The sequence below is a fragment of the Lampris incognitus genome, chromosome 7 (genome assembly GCF_029633865.1).
Source record: "Lampris incognitus isolate fLamInc1 chromosome 7, fLamInc1.hap2, whole genome shotgun sequence".
In the NCBI taxonomy this organism is placed as follows: domain Eukaryota; kingdom Metazoa; phylum Chordata; class Actinopteri; order Lampriformes; family Lampridae; genus Lampris; species Lampris incognitus.
The window spans coordinates 20,385,075-20,401,894 of record NC_079217.1 but is presented as its reverse complement, the minus strand read 5'-3'; the positions used below and the strand labels follow the sequence as shown (position 1 = coordinate 20,401,894).

The 16,820-nt window shown below is 41.8% G+C and overlaps 1 protein-coding gene across 1 annotated transcript; it reads right to left on the bottom strand.

Moving 5' to 3' along the window:
* Positions 1 to 1,107: 1,107 nt before the first annotated feature.
* ccdc150 (coiled-coil domain containing 150) lies at positions 1,108 to 16,083 on the bottom strand. Its single transcript, XM_056282808.1, is given in 21 exon segments — positions 1,108 to 1,221; positions 1,736 to 1,855; positions 1,959 to 2,027; positions 2,271 to 2,462; positions 2,836 to 2,962; positions 3,084 to 3,232; positions 4,053 to 4,155; positions 4,439 to 4,500; positions 5,305 to 5,388; positions 5,629 to 5,718; positions 9,314 to 9,437; positions 9,838 to 9,962; positions 11,372 to 11,464; positions 11,595 to 11,638; positions 12,319 to 12,448; positions 12,533 to 12,649; positions 13,401 to 13,469; positions 15,338 to 15,516; positions 15,724 to 15,791; positions 15,793 to 15,993; positions 15,995 to 16,083. Coding segments are annotated over 21 exon segments (2,349 nt in total).
* Positions 16,084 to 16,820: the final 737 nt, after the last annotated feature.

The following is a 16,820-nucleotide window of genomic DNA, read 5'->3' as shown; positions in this document are numbered from 1 at the left end:
TCTATTCATTTCACAACATATGGTGGTGAATAAGTGTGACTTTTCATGGAAAACACGAAATTGTTTGGGTGATCCCAAACTTTTGAACGGTAGTGTGTATATATATATATATATATATATATATATATATATATATATATATATATATATATATAATGTAGGAACTAAAATGAATAAATGGCACCATTTAAAAGAAATGATGGCCAGGCCTAAGATGACACCTTAGAGCAGTGTTTCTCAACCGGGGGTCCGCGGACCCCTAGTGGTGTAATTGCAAGGGGTCCGTGAAAATAAAATATCTTTAAAAAAAAGATCCTATGACATTTATAGAAATAGGATTATTTTACTCAAATGTGACTGAGACCTTTATCTACCTAAACTATAAAGGGTAACAGGACTTTTTTCTCTAATTACATCTGTTTCACAAGTGTAATTTATTGTATTTTAATAAGAGATCTCGCTCCCGTTTGCATTGTTAAAAGTTACTGCATAAAAATTCTGTTGTTACATATATCTGAAAGTTACTGAATACATATTCTGTTTTGTTACATATATCTGAAAGTTACTGCATAAGAATTCTGTTTTGTTAACTATATCTAAGTTACAACTGAAAGCTCTTATTTTTGCCCCAAAGAGTGAATAAATGCTATAATGCAATTTAAAATGCAGTTTCTACTGTTTCTATCAAATTGCAACCCCCCTCCCCCAAGATCAGGTGGAGGGGTCCTCAGGGTAGATCAAAAATACGCAGGGGGTCCAGGACCCCAAAAAGGTTGAGAACCACTGCCTTAGAGTACCTAACTCTGTGTCATATCTGGAGAAAAGCAGAGGCATTGTCTTTACTGCTTCCTAAGGAATGGTCCCTGTGGTCTAAGGAATCCTCCCTTGGAACCTGGCTCATTTCCCTTTCACTGTCAAACTTAGACCTGCTACCTGCACTGGGACTCTTCCACATTTGCAGTGATCTAGAAAGAAAAAGGGTGTATGACAAAATAAGGACGTCTACGTGTTGATTAGATAAAACAGTCAAGGGGTTTGATCTGAGGTGAGGGGAAATAAAAATGCATAAGCACACCGAAAATACAATTTTTTTTCAACTATGGACCCTTAGGCAACCTGCTGGAACTCCATCCTGGTCTCTCTGAGCATCCTGTCAGCCAACTCTTTGTCCTCCTGCAACCTTCTGACACTCTCCTCAAGTCTCACAGCACATCCAATAGTCTGATGTCAGACTAGACAGAACAACTGGTGTTATATCGATGGAAAGAAATGACTTCAGTCCTGGACTGATATGGGAACTGTAATAGCTGCATGAAGAGTTAAGAAAAAGTCTCAAATCCTGTCCCCGACCTTTCCTCTGGTGTCTCCCTTGCTCAGCATCCCTCTCCCTGATAAAAAAAAAAATCCTTTATGTAAGAATGAGCAGTCGAGTCTTCTCAGTGTTGTTCCTCAGTGAAACAGTAGCGAAGCTAAGGCCTGTTTGCTCTTGTGAAACCATTACTGTTCAACACAATCAAACGGCAAATGTAAGACCTTCCAAATATAGCCATATGACTACTTAAATTGTCAAAATTTCCCTTATGCTTTTCAAATCTCAAGACTGGACAGGTTTCTATCAGCTGTGCATATCTACTATAATGAAGTACAGGGAGTACATTTTTTTTAACAGTTTGGGGTTTTTTTTTCAGGATAAGCGGTTAAGCATTACACTGCATAAGTGCCAAACTTCACTTACTTGACACTTGTTATGTAGATTGTGGCATAGCGCCCTCTCGTGCACTAACACCTCCTCGTTGTCGGAAGATGGTTTCTGCAGGGACTGACTTTCACAATGGAGTTGGTCAATCATCTGGGCCTGAAAATAGTGACACAATCAGTGCAATCTTGGGACTACATGGCTTAGTACGTTTTAGAGAAAGAGAAGGAGAAGAGGAGGTAGGGGTTTGTGGGGGATCTACCTGTTTGTTGTCCTTCCTCTGATACTTGTTTTTTATGGCCTCTAGTTGCTTTAGCTCTGATTCCATATCCTGAAATGATGAGGGGGAAATGGAAAACAGGGAATGGAAAATTAGGAAATCCAAGATCACAGAAGATCACAAAAAAGCCCTATTATATTACAGAAAAATAATGTGACATTTTTTTACCTTTAGACAGGTGCTATCTTGCTCTGTATGATTGTCTCTGTATGATACAACTGTCATATTTCCATGTGTTAAATGTAGCGACACTGCCTTGATATTATATGGGGTGCTACAGTGTTGTAAAGCCACCTTGACTTCCAGGGAGTTGTCCTGGGCAACTCTGTTCTCTAAGCGCTGCCTCAGCTGGCTTGTCTGCCCCTTGACACAAGCTTTCTGATTGGACAGCTGCTTCTCTAGCTCCGCCTTCCACTGTCACATCTCTTGATTGGCCCTGGATAAGTCACCGGACGTTGCTGAAGACCGCTCATGAGACTCTCTCAGCTGGACAGGGAAACAGAGTAACACTGAGGGAGGATCAGCACCCAGGCAGGGATCAAGGATAAAGAGACAAGGGTGAAGACACAAGAAAATGATTTAAAAGGCCTCAATGCCAGGCTAACACGCTCCAATACTGCCCTGAACAAAATATTTTCTGTTCACATTGCATACATCCAGCAACTGATGAAAGGTGAACTAGGCCTGCATAGTACAGGTAGGTTTCTATCATACATTGGGTTACATTAAATAGATTTTGCTGTATCAGTTTGAAAATGCCCCTGTAATTTATACATTAATGTCAACAGGCTGTGTGTTTGTACAACTGCGAAGACAATAGCTGACTAGATATGAACTAATATACAATTTTGTGCTGTACCTCTGAGATTTCACTGTACAGTGTTCTCCTTGGAAACCCATTGTCCTTACTCATTTGATGCTTCAGAGAAGCTACCTCTTCAGATAAATGCTTAATATCCGTCTGTGCCTCGCGTAGCTCCTCATCTCTACAATGCATGGTGAGCACACATGCAAACACACATTCATAGTGGCTATAGAACCATGCATATAGATGCATACATGACAGTGTGTCCACCCACGCATGCATGCACATACACACTGTGCTACCGCTGTGTAATGGTGGCCTGGTGCTGATTTCTGGCTTTTTCCAATCTGGTCTGTAGACTGCTATTGGTCAACAGAGCTTGCTCAAGGCTCTGTGCTAGCCTCTTGTTTTCCATCTTAGCTGTGTCCAAAGCATTCCATAAAGACTTGAGCTAGAGAGTTCGCAAACACACACACACACACACACACACACACACACACACACACACACACACACACACACACACACACACACACACACACACCCATAGAATGGAGATTTAGTTTTGGTTTGTATCTTATTGTGTTACATGGTTGTTCGTTTAATCATTATTTTTAATGAACCAAACACAAAGTTTAATTGGCAAATGAGTAGAACTAGTATTAATATTCTCCACAAGAATGAAGTAATAACACTTTCCAGTGTTAATTTCTTCACAAAAAATATTACATATATACAGTATGTACAAATCTTGTGAAATTTTTTTGGGATGCAGTTGAAAGTATTTTTTCAAGAAGGTGTGAGTGAATTTACAGCTTTGTTGTTCTTGGAATGAGTGGATGCCAAAAGTTCCTGGAGTTTCTCAACCTCCGTTTGGTGTTTCTGGATCTCTCTCTGTGCCCAAAGCCTTGACAGCAGATAGTATTAGAATTATTTAGCAAAGTATATATTCATTTACATAAACATGTACACTGGTTGTATGTACATTGTAGGTGTTATGGTGACATTTATTTCTCAGGGCAAGTTAAAATATGTCTACCTTGCCAGAAAAGGGCATAGAGTACATCAAAGTCATGGTACTTCTAAAATCTCACCCATGCATTTAAGCAAACACTAGCAAAAAATAAATACAAGCTACGCCCCTCTTTGTCTCTTTCAGTCAGAGGTACATAGCGTATCAACACTTTGTCTGTCCTACACATCCACACATACCTGTCCTCCTTGAGTGTGACCAGTTGCCGGTCTCTCCCCGCCTGCTCCTGCTACAGGGCCTGGGTGTTGAGCTGCAGTCGGGTGTGAGAGGCCAGGATGTTTTCCAGAGTCTGACCGACAACACTTCCCCTGGAACCAGATTCATCCCGCCAGGCCTCCAGCCTAAACAGCACAAAACAAACAGACATTATGACACATTTACATTGAATAACCTATTGCTTGAATCTTTTATGTTGACACAGACACAGTAGATGGTGCTTAACATTTACGGATGTGGTTCTAAAGATGAAAACCTCACCTGCATGTATCTAAACGCGTTTAAGAGATATTTCTGTAGTTGTCATCAAACCGGGGCACAAACAAAAGAGATTACATTTGACAGTAACAAAGTTTGTAGAATGGGACATTTTAGTCATCTACAGCAATGTTTTGATTGCTTTTTTACATTTCAAAGTGACATGCTAGTTTTTTTTTAAACTGTTGCATGGGTTTGATGCGAAGAAAAATCTAAACGCAAAATAGAAACATAACATGAATCTAAAACATTAGAAAGCCATCTTGTGGTTCACAGTACTTCTAAATTATTTTGATTATACAAGGTGATGGATCAAAATCAAAGGAAGAAGCTCATGGACACCAAATGTCATCAGTGGTCTCTGACCTTTTTCCTCTTAGGGTGTAACAGACTAGCAGCTTTAGCATCCTCAAAAGCGTTCAACTCCTCCAGGAGCTCATCCACTCTGGTCAGATAGAAGCCAAAATGTTTTCTCAGAAAGGAAACCAAGCAAGACAACAAAAAGCGCTCTTCATTTTTTGTGATTCTCACCAGCCAGAAGCTCTGTGTGTGTTTGTGTACTTGTGAGGACCTATATGTGTGTGTGTGTGTGTGTGTGTGTGTGTGTGTGTGTGTGTGTGTGTGTGTGTGTGTGTGTGTGTGTGTGTGTGTGTGTACCATGTTTTTCTATCCCAATGGGGACATTTGGTCCCCATTAGGACAGAAAAGCCAGAAACCACCTACCTTGTGGGGCCATTTTATCGGGCCCCACAAGTAAAAGGGTCTATTTTAGGATTAGGACTTGGTTTTAGGGTTAAGGTTAGAATTAGGGTAAGGTTAAGGTTAGGGTAAGGGTTAGGGTTGGGCATGTAGGTTGCGTGGTTAAGGTTAAGGTTAAGGGCTAGGAAATGAATGTAGTCAATGATGGGGCCCCACAAGTACAGATTTACGAGTATGTGTGTGTGTGTGTGTGTGTGTGTGTGTGTGTGTGTGTGTGTGTGTGTGTGTGTGTGTGTGTGTGTGTGTATGTGTTGCACCTGTAGCTTGTCTTTCTCGTAGGCCAGCTTGTTCTTGCTGTCAAATAATTCCTTCAGCATATGCTCCATCATTTGCTTACCATGCTTCAAACATACATGCATGCATTTAGTAAAATACACAGGATCACAAAGAAAGGGCAATGAGGTTGACACAACAAAGGGGAAAAAGACAGTAGAGTCAGTATGTTTACAGCAGAGAATAGAGAATTTGAATAAATAAAATGAGTGAAAAGAATGAAAAAACATAGTGATCAATATTATGACAATGAAGAATATGGTGGTAACCGATGTGATAACTGATGATGATTATGACCACTATCTTACCTGCTGCTCCATGGCAGCCATCTTTCCCAGAAACTTCTGTTTCTCCTCCTCCTGCTTCAGAAAGGCTGACCTCAGAGAGCCCACCTCCTGCTGTCAATCATAGGCAGCAGATAACCACGATAGACAGCAGAAGTTCGTACAATCACCATTGGTCAATGAGCAGTGGACCTGCTGGCTGAGAGTGCTGAGCAATGACTGCAACTAATAAAGCTGTTGCTGAATATGTTCTTCTATGAAAACTGTGCAGTCACTAAGAGGTAAAGCTATGTCTTGGCTGATGTTCATACTTTGTTCTCACTAAGTTGTCTCTCCAGAGCACTTCTCTCTCCCTCTAACTTGGTGACAATCATGCATAACTTGAAACCACGGAGAAAAGAACAAAATCAGGGACAAGCAAACAAAAGGAGATAGTGAGTGCAGCACGGTGGCCCAGTGGTTAGCGCTGTCGCCACACAGCAAGAAGGTCAAGACAATTCAAGTCAATTCAATTTTATTTGTATAGCCTAATATCCCAAATTGCAAATTTGCCTCAAGGGGCTTTACAGGAACACAACATCCTATCCTTAGACCCTCGCGTCGGATAAGGAACTCTTCCCTATAAAAAAAAAAAACCTTTTAACAGGGAGAAAAAATAGGAAGAAACCTCACGGAGAGCAACAGAGGAGGGATCTCTCTCCCAAGATGGACAACATGCAATGGATGCTGTGTTTATACAATTTACAGAATACAACATTGAAAGAGGATAACAGAATTATAATGGAATTATACAATTTGTGAAGAATATGATGCACAGGATGCCAAGCAGTGTCCAGACACCATCAGAGCAGCCCAGGATCCAAGCCACGTGACCAGCATTCCCATGTAAAAAAATGTATATGGATTTGTAAGATACATAAAAAGAAAATGCCAAGCAGTGTCCAGGTAGCGACCACCATCACCACGGAGACCTGGGAGGAGGACCGACTGCACGTGCACACAAGGGAGATTCGCATGACACCATGCAAAAGAGAAAGGAGAAGACATCATTCAGAGAGATAGAAAAGACATGTGAGAGAAGAGAACAGTTTGCAATAGCCATTATTCATAATCTATATGTGGGGTACTTGGGATTTAGTGGCCCCCATCTATTTTTTATTTTATATACTTACCTTCTATTTTATATATTTACCTTCTATTTCATATACTTACCTTCATTGTCAACTCACTACTAGTAAAGAGGAGAATTGTCTGCTGTGTTGTTGTGATAGCCGGTTCTCGCCACAGGAGGACACTGCAGGTTAATTGCTTCTAGCCTGTGTGACGTAGTGCTGGCTCTCTCGGTGCACTCTGGGGCATTCGGGTAGAATCGTCAGATGAGTGTTGCCTTTCGTATAGTGAGCCATGCTCTGAAAACATGTCCTCTGTAATGTCTATTTGACAGGTAAGCAGACTAGTTAGACATATAGAATTAGGATGGTGATTAAATATGATGTGTAGGTGGGATATGGATGCCTATTAGAAATACCCACGAAGGGACTTTCATATTTATTTTGATAACGTCATATCACTGGCTAACGTTAGCTAGATTGCTAGCGAGTTGCTAACGTTAGCATAGCCATAGCTCCCGCGGTCTGAACCCATTGTTCTGTAGCTTGACTTTGACATTGTCTGTATGTGTGATTAGTCTCCCTTTACTGTGTTTAGTGTCTCCACACTGTGTAAATATGAAGGTAGGCCTATGTGTGTTGCTATTTTGATCCCCCCATGTTCCGTAACGTTATATACTGTTTAGCTTTGCTAGCGGTAGGCTAGACTAATGTGAATTTATGGATGAATATTATTTGGTGCTCTTATTGTGTATAAATTGTAGATGAGTGTTGCCTTTCGTATAGTGAGCCATGCTCTGAAAACGTGTCCTCTGTAATGTCTATTTGACAGATGGAGTAAAACAACAAAAACACCAGCCCTTGTAAGTGTCATTCTTATCAAGTGTGCTACATATATGCTATAATCTCGTCGGCAGAACAGTGGTTGATAAATTCATTAAGACAGAAACCCACCCACCATGCAGTACAGGTTGTGAAGCCTTCAACTTAAAGGCAACTAATTGTAAGCTAAGGCAAAAAGATGAGTTTTAAATTTGGATTTAAAGGACTCAACAGACTGATTGTCTGATGGCAGTAGGCAGGTTATTCCACAAGTATGGGGCCCGATAGGAAAAGGCACTGCCACCAGCTGACTTCTTTTTAACTTTAGGTACACACAGGAGCCCTGTATTTTGAGAGCGAAGAGCTCGAGATGGAATGTACGGTTTAAGGAGATCAGACAGGTAAGATGGGGCAAGCCCATTTAAGATTTTATAAGTCAGCAGAATCATCTTGTATTCTGATCTAACATGGATAGGAAGCCAATGAAGGGAGGCAAGAATTGGTGTAATATGGTCAAATTTCCTAGATTTAGCTAGGATTCTAGCAGCAGCATTCTGAACCATCTGAAGACTTTTAGTATTAGAATGTGGCAGACCTGAAAACAGAACATTACAGTAATCAAGTCTGGATGAAGTAAGTGCATGTATTAGAGTCTCTGCGTCAGCCATGGACAGAAAAGACCAAATTTCAGCTGTTACATAAGTGAAAAAAGGCAGCCTTTGTCGAGTTCTTTAATGTGCTTATCAAAGGAAAGGCTGGGCTCAAACATAACACCAAGATTTTTGGCTGCCACGCTCTCTGAAACCACAGAGTTGTCGATTGTTATCGTGACTTGATCAAACTGGTGTCTGTGTCTGGCGGGGCCAATGACCAGCATCTCGGTTTTATCTGAATTTAAAAGCCTATAAGGGCCTATAAGGCCCGATGATCATACAGCTGAGTATCATCAGCATAGTAATGGAAATTTATTCCATAACGGCGTATAATTTGGCCAAGAGGTGAAATATAAAGAGAGAAAAGTAGAGGGCCAAGAACTGAGCCCTGAGGTACACCATATTTAACGTCAGAGAACGTTGATGTAATATTTCTATAGCAGACACTGTGTTCTTCCAGATAAGTAGGACTTAAGCCGAGAGAGCTAAGCCAGACCAAAATTACAATTTAATCTGTCTAATAGTATACAGTGATCAGTGTTGTCAAAGGCTGCACTGAGGTCCAGTAGTAGATGTACAGAAGTGGAATCAGAGTCCATAGCTAGTAAAAGATCGTTCACCACTCTGGTCAGAGCAGTTTCAGAGGAGTGACAGGCCCTGAAAACTGACTGAAAAGGTTCATATAGATCCTAGATTCGAATCCTGGGGTTGTCCAACCTTTGGGGGGGGGGGGGTCATCCCAGGTCATGTGTGGAGTTTGTGTGTTCTCCCCGTGTCTGTGCCGGGTTTTCTCAAGGTGCTCCGGTTTCCCCCACCATCAAAAAGAAACATGCATGTTAGGGTTTATACCACTGTCTGTGCCCCTGACCAAGGCAATGGGAAAATAACTTGGTCCCAGGCGCAGAATGAAGGCGGCAGAGATCACAGCTAGGATGGGTTAATTTGCAGTAACTGAATTTCCCCAAGGGGATTAATAAAGGAAACTTAATTTTATTTCACGATGCTGTACACTACATATGCAGTCTCTAGAAATTATTATTATGTGAATAATTTAGCATTAAGCACAGCTGTACCTCATTCTTTGAGTCCTCACAGTCTTTTTTCACCACCTCATCTTTTTTTGGCTTTGTTCAGCTCCCCTTTCAGCCTCTCAATGGTATGCTCCAACAGCTCCTTCTGAGTGACAGCAACCTCTTGGGCAATTGTGGAGTTAAGCTTGAGCTGAGCGTGGTCAGCCTTCAACTTCTCCCTGTAGGGTTAGATGTAAGTTTTTTCTCAAATAAAAAGCAGATCCATAAAATTTTCCCCAGGGCTGCTTTTTGTTTGGAGGGGACAAGGGGAAAAGAAAACAGAATGGGGAAGAAATGAAGGCAGAAACTGGTAGGGTAAGCATTTCATTATGCACTTCTAGCTGGTCTCCAAGCCAGTGCAATCCAACGGCTGTGAAAAACCCAGAACGATGATTTTTAACCTGCCAAGATGCGCACATCTTGCCTCTCTTTGTCTCCGCACATAGGATGCCAGTATATCATAATGTGCTGCCTGCATAAAGTCCAAATGCTTGCTGCTGGCTTTCCAGGCTGTTCAAGGAACCATAACAACTTGGACGAAAAAGGTTTTACTTAAGAAAAACATTCCAGAGCACTCACAGTTCCATCTGTAGGCTAGCTTTCTCTGAGAGTGTCGCCTGCAGCTCAGCTTGGATATTACATGTGGCTGCCTCCGGCAACAGGTCTTGTTCTTTCATTTGCTGGACCACACAACTCCCCCCTGCCTGAGAGAGACACACAAGTTAAATTTCCATCAAGCTATTTCAATGCAAATTTTTTACTTTTGATTAAGCTGGATGGAATTGCAAACCAGAAAAAAAAATCCTACACATCGATTTTGATTTTTGTCTAAAACCAGCTAATGGAGACACAGTTAATTTACTTATCCTCCTTATCTCCACTTAAATTATTGCTTAGCATTTGGATGGGAACATGATCAAAGAGAGGAACAGTTTTATTTTCTTTCTTTTTTGTAACAGCATGTATATGTCTTTATCTTTAAGCTAGCCTGGAGTTCTGCCTGTTTTGTTTTTTTTGTTTTTGCTCTATTATGAGTGAGCTCAGGGCAGATCTGAGTCTAGAACAGTCTTTCTAGCTGATTATTCAGAGCATGTGAACAGCATTAAAAAGACCAGAGGAAGGAAGGTATTAGGACAGTTCATAATCATAGGATTACAATTGATCAGGAGGACAACATAAGAAGCAGAAAATACGATTTGATAAAAAAAAAAGGCCCACAGTCTTGCATTTCAAATTTTGCAATTACCATGGCTATTTTCGAACACAATGAATTTCAGAGAAAAAAATCAATAACCTTTCATGCTCAATTCCTTTCTTCAAATATCTTGGAGTTTACTGAATACATCTATGGCTATGTTATTTTGGTCATTACTGATTGAAAGAGTAACAAAATTTTTAAAAAAATCCAAGCTTTAAGCATTGGTGTCGCTAGGTCATTTTGCCAGGGCTTAAGCCCCGAATTTTTTGAGTGTAGCCCCAAATATAATTTCAAATTTAAACCTATGTGAAGCCCAACAAAAAATGTGTGAATGTCTGATAGTCTTCGTAACGTAACAGCCTATCAAAATAAATGCAGGTCTCTAAAGTAAACTACTAACTGTGTGTGTGTGTCAAAGAAAATTTAATATTCCAATAAACTCATGTTAACATAAATATATTTAACTTTTTTTTCTCTAGTCTGGTACTGTAGCATGTCAATAAATGTTTAATGATAGCAGTTGTGAAGTGTTCTGCTTCTACTCAATACTTATATGAATCACTAACAACTACTAATATTTTTAACATCACAATTCATAATTAATCTGGAGAGTAAATAACAGTTTTTGAGGTACACATTTCAATTTTTCAACGATTAAGATACGTACTTTGAATGTAAATAAGGTGTCAGAGTGCATAAAAAAGCATCAGAGCTTGTTTGGACCCCCCTACAGAACTCCAGGCTAAGCCCCGAATGTCCTCAAGCCCTGGAAATGCCCCTGGCTTTAAGAGTTGTGACAAACAAAGAATTCCCCGAAAGATTTCCCACCAAGATTCTTTAACTGTCAATTCCCATGACCATTTCTAGGTTTCATGAGGAGTTGATGAAAAGGTTAAAGAAATATAGGCCATTAACCTGTACTTCATGAGCAGCAGTTCTCAGCTCCCCGCTGTCTTTCAGTAACTTACTCATTGCTTTTTGCTGCTTCTGAAGGGTCAGACGCATACTCTAAATGAAAAACGCAAATAAAATATTCTCAGACAAAAAAAGTATTATGCATCACAATGTGTATCTGCAAAAAATAAATGTAAGTCATCTTTCAGTTTATGTCTTTCTTTCTGTATCTATCTTGACTTACTTTTAAATCAGTTTTCAGCTCAGACACAAGGGAGTCCCTCACCTCTGTGAATAGCAGTTGAAAAAAAAGCAATTGTATTAACAAGTCCCCCTCCAGTCATCTTGTAAGAAAAAATGCTCTTCTTGATATAATAAATTGTCCAATGTGTTTTTTTTCTGCAAAATAAGTTCATTTATCTTGCTAAAATCCTGAAGATCACATCTACTACTTCTCCCTCATTAAAAAAATCCAGAATCTATGAATATGCAAATTGTCCCCACCCTAAATTGAAATCTCCCTCACTCCCCCCACCACTCGCCTGCAGTGCATATACCTGCACATCGTCAACTCTGCTCATCAAACACAATAACCTCTGCTTGTTTTCTGTTTTGTTTGCCACTGTATGCTACACAATGGCAAGTGGTGATATAGGAGTAATTCAGCCATACATGTTCAAACCGGAAACGAATTCCGAAGAAGAAGCGCAAATTGGACAGTGTTACTGTGGCCTGTTAGCGTCAGCTGGGAGGAGGACACACCTGAGACGAGTTGGCATGATTGTGAAGCCTCACCACCACCACCGTCACACCAGGTGGAGGCAAATGTACCAGACAAACGAGACGGACAAGAGAGACAGCAGGGTGACACAGATGGAGAGAGACAGAGAGACAGAGGGAGAGCTGGAGTGGGGGTCAGTATAAGATTCGGAATAACAATAATAATAATATCCCATGATCGTCCAGACCTATTTGTTCTTTGAGCTGCTGACAGTGCTCCTGCAGCCTCCTGGCTTTTTCCTGAACCTCCTGGAGTCTCTGTCTGCTGGTCTGAACCTCCAAGCGCAGCCCCTGGCAGTCCATTTGTAATATCCGGGCCTGGGAATCAGGAAACAGATTGGATATCAGTTATAGTTATCATTCTAACACTGTCCTCTTTCCCTAAGCCTACTTGAGCTTTACCTGTCTTCTCTCCATATCCACCATTCTCCCCATCTCCTCAACCCACTGGAACAACTCACTATGGGATTTCATGGCTTCAAAGGAGCAGGCAGAGTCCTTGTTCATCTGCTCTTTCATCTGAGCAATACAAAAGCTCTATCAGGATTTTTTTATAAGTGGATTTGTGTTTATAGAATTAGTGATAGACAGTCAAGCAAAGGAGTAGAGGTGATGAAGGTGGATGAGTTTAAATACTTGGGGTCAACTCTTCAAAGTAACGGGGAGTGTGAAAAAGAGGTGAAAAAGAGAGTTCAGGCAGGGTGGAGTGGGTGGAGAAGTGTCAGGAGTGATTTGCAACAGCAGGGTACCAGTAAGAGTTAAAGGGAAGGTTTACAAGATGGTTGTGAGACCAGCTATGTTGTATGGTCTGGAGACAGTGGCACTGATGAAAAGAGAGGAGGCAGAGCTGGAGGTGGCAGAGTTGAAGATGCGAAGGTTTTCGCTGGGAGTGACGAAGAACGACAGGATTAGGAATGAGTATGTTAGAGGGACAGCTCTGGTTGGACGGTTTGGACACAAAGCAAGAGAGGCAAAATTGGGATGGTTTGGACATGTGCAGTGGAGAGATGGTTATATTGGGAGGATGCTGAAGATGGAGCTGCCAGGCAAGAGGAAAAGAGGAGGACCAAAGAGGAGGTTTATGGATGTGGTGAGCGAGGACATGTAGGTGGCTAGCGTGACAGAGGAAGATGCAGAGGACAGGAAGAGATAGAAATGGAGGATCCACTGTGGCGACCCCTAAGGGAGCAGCCAAAACTAGTAGCAGTAGTAGTAGTCAAGCAAAGGTCATAATAATAGCCTACAGAAAGCTCAGAAATCATTCAATCACCTCCATCAGTTTCTCACTCAACTGCACTTTGACAATCTTCAGTCCCTCTGCAGCCAAGGCCACATCCATCTGTAACCAGAGCCAAATGAAGTACTGTAGTTCAGAAAACCACTAATAGAAAAGACTATCCATCCAACCATTATCCACACCGTTTATCCTGCGCTCAGGGTTGCGGGGATGCTGGAGCCTATCCCAGTAGTCATTGGGCGGCAGGAGAGGAAACACCCTGGACAGCCCGCCAGGCCATCACACAGGGCCGACACACACACACACACACACACACACATACACACACACACACACCTAGGGACAATTTGGTATGGCCAATTCACCTACATGTCTTTGGACTGTGGGAGGAAACCGGAGCACCCGGAGGAAACCCATGCAGACACGGGGAGAACATGCAAACTCCACACAGAGGATGACCCGGGACGACCCCCAAGGTTGGACTACCCCGGGCCTCAAACCCAGGACCTTCTTGCTGTGAGGCGACTGCACTAACCACTGCGCCACTGTGCTGCCAGAAAAGACTAAATGGCCTAAATTATCCATACAACTAAGGTTACTTGGGAAAGCTGAAAAGTGCTGCTAAGCAAACCATCCATCCATCTATCCTTTATCCAAACCGCTTATCCTGCTATCAGGGTCATGGGAATGCTAGGGCCTATCCCAGCAGTCATTGGGCAGCAGGCAGAGAGACACCCTGGACAGGCTGCCAGGCCATCATAGGGCTCACTCACTCACACTCACACACACACACACACACACACACACACACACACACACACACACACACACACACACACACACACACACACACACACACACACACACACACACACACACACACACACACACAGCCGATTCACCTGACCTACATGTCTTTGGACTGTGGGAGGAAACCGGAGCAGCCAGAGGAAACCCATGCAGACACGGGGAGAACATGCAAACTCCACACAGAGGATGACCCGGGATGACACCCAAGGTTGGACTACCCCGGGGCTCAAACTCAGGACCTTCTTGCTGTGAGGCAACCGCTAACCACTGCGCCACCGTGCCACCCTAAGCAAACCAATGACTTCTATGTTAGGAGTTGATATTATCAACTTCTGAGACTTGAAGCATCATAATACTAATAGCAACAGAGGGTTTTTTTCTAGACAAATGAATCCAAGGGTTGAACTTTAATTTTATTTTCACAATTTATTGCTTAGATTTTTAAGTATGAAAATTGTGATGTTTAAACCAATTCGATCAATTGTAAATGATCCACTTGATTTTTTTAATGTTGCATTTATTCTGCCCTTTCAACCATTTCATTTCTGGAAGTGGTAGTGAAACAGAACACTCCAGAGAAAGACCCCAAAATGGGTGCTGTAAAATGGATGCATATGTGACAAAAGCTTCAAAAATATTCACATAATGCAAATCTCTAAAGAACCATTCAATTTTTTTCCTTTGTGTATGGCTGCACTAGGACATCGATAAAAGCTGTCACATTTATCCAAGGCACTGTATTACAAGAGAGCTTTGGTGTTGGTAAGTTCATTCACAAACATTCAACTGTAACTTACTGTAGCAAACAGTGTTCCTAGAAAAATGTTTGTATAATACAACTCAGGTTTAGCCAATCTAACAGGATTACAGACAATGCCTTGTGTTGTCTGCCCAATATAAGACCCCATCCCAAATTCCAGCTGCCATCAAGGGGCTATTGATATCTCTTGGCTATTTTTGGTAGCCTGTGTGGAGAATCCTTTGGGACTGATTCACCACCATTTCATTTTGTAGTCTTCAAAAAAAAAATCTTTCAGGGTATAACTTTGCCTATTTTCCTCAAAAACTTTTGTTTTATTTTTTGTTGTTTCTCTCAAAAGTCTACAATTCTTCATGTTAGTTATTGATGGCTTGGGAAAAAAAACCTTTTGTATACATACCTTTAGACCAGTGGCCATCTGCACTGCCTGCCCCAACCTCTGCACCTCTCTGCGAGCCTGCTCCCTCTCCTCACAGGCCTGGTAAAGCTGGTTCCTTAGCTTCATTATATCCCTCCTAAAGGCCCATTGCTCCTCGCCACGCTCCTGCTGCAGGGCCACCAGCTGTTCCTTAAGACGAGCTGCACAAGGAAAGAAACAATTGCAATAACAAAGGAACAAGTTTTAGCCATGCATCTTAGATAGCTTGTCAAAGCTCGGGTTTGTGCCTCAACTCTACTTCTCATTAAGCAAAGACCCAAGTCTTATACATACAGCTCAACATTTGACGAATGTCATGCCCTTCTCTGGTACATGTACAGATGATGATAGAATTACATAGTTATTACTTGCGTGAGAATAATCCAGCTCTCTTTCAGTTTCCAGGCGAAAGAGGGTGAGTTTTAAGGTCTGTAAGAGAATCTATGCGACACACCCGGCTCACTAGAGAATCACACTGTTGCCACAGCACACCCACCCCCCTGGCATCTCCCCCAACAGCACTCTGCATCTTCATTGAGCTTAGAGGCCACTGAATGGGGTCCCTCTTTTCCATAGGCTGCAAGAGTTGGTCTCTGGGTGCTGCAGATGAGCCCATATCTTGGGTAAGATCTTCAACCTTCGGCCACCAAGAGGCGCTGTTGAAGAAGGGACAAAGCCTCTGGGACAGTGGCTCCAACACTGAGGGCTGGAGCCGCTGGGAAGGACATGGCTGTGCAGGGGGTGCAAAAGTTCATCTGCTGCAGTCTGTCTACAATCTACTCGTGCTTATTCTTTGCCTGTTCTTCTTTTTGTTCCGTTTATGAAGGTGACATTTCAGATGTCCTAGTAAGTGTAAACAAGCAAAACAAAACGTTAGTCAGTTGGATTATTATGTCTGATAAAGAAAGCAAATTACTTTTTATGAACAATTCTGGAAATATAACTTAGATGAGAACGCCATATAACGCTAATGTTGCTCTGTATGTATTATCGGGGGGGGGGGATAACAGCAATGTGTTTTGACCGAAATATACAAGTGATACATGAGTGTAAAAGGAACGCGGTCTGATTTGCAGGCAATATTAGAAAACTTAAGTTTACCTTCTCTGGCACTCGGATGTTAATAAAGTTAGACACGGCGTCCACACATGCTTTACGTGATCCGTCGTCGCTTCCTCCGCTTTGTCTCCATAGCGACGCGTAGTAACGCTTCCTGTCTATCAAATTCCCGCGTCTGGAGTCGACGGCAAGGCACGACGAAATAACACTTCCGGTTTGTGTATCGGTGGATCTTATTCTACGTTTATTTATAAATCACAACCAAGGAGTCCACTCTGGTATAAAGTCTAAAATATATCGCCGTCGTAATTTGAGTGATCCACTTTTGAAAAAAAATAACACTAAATATGTCGTATAACGATCAATGAGTTGCGTTAGTTTAAATAAGTCAAGTCATTTCATTGCA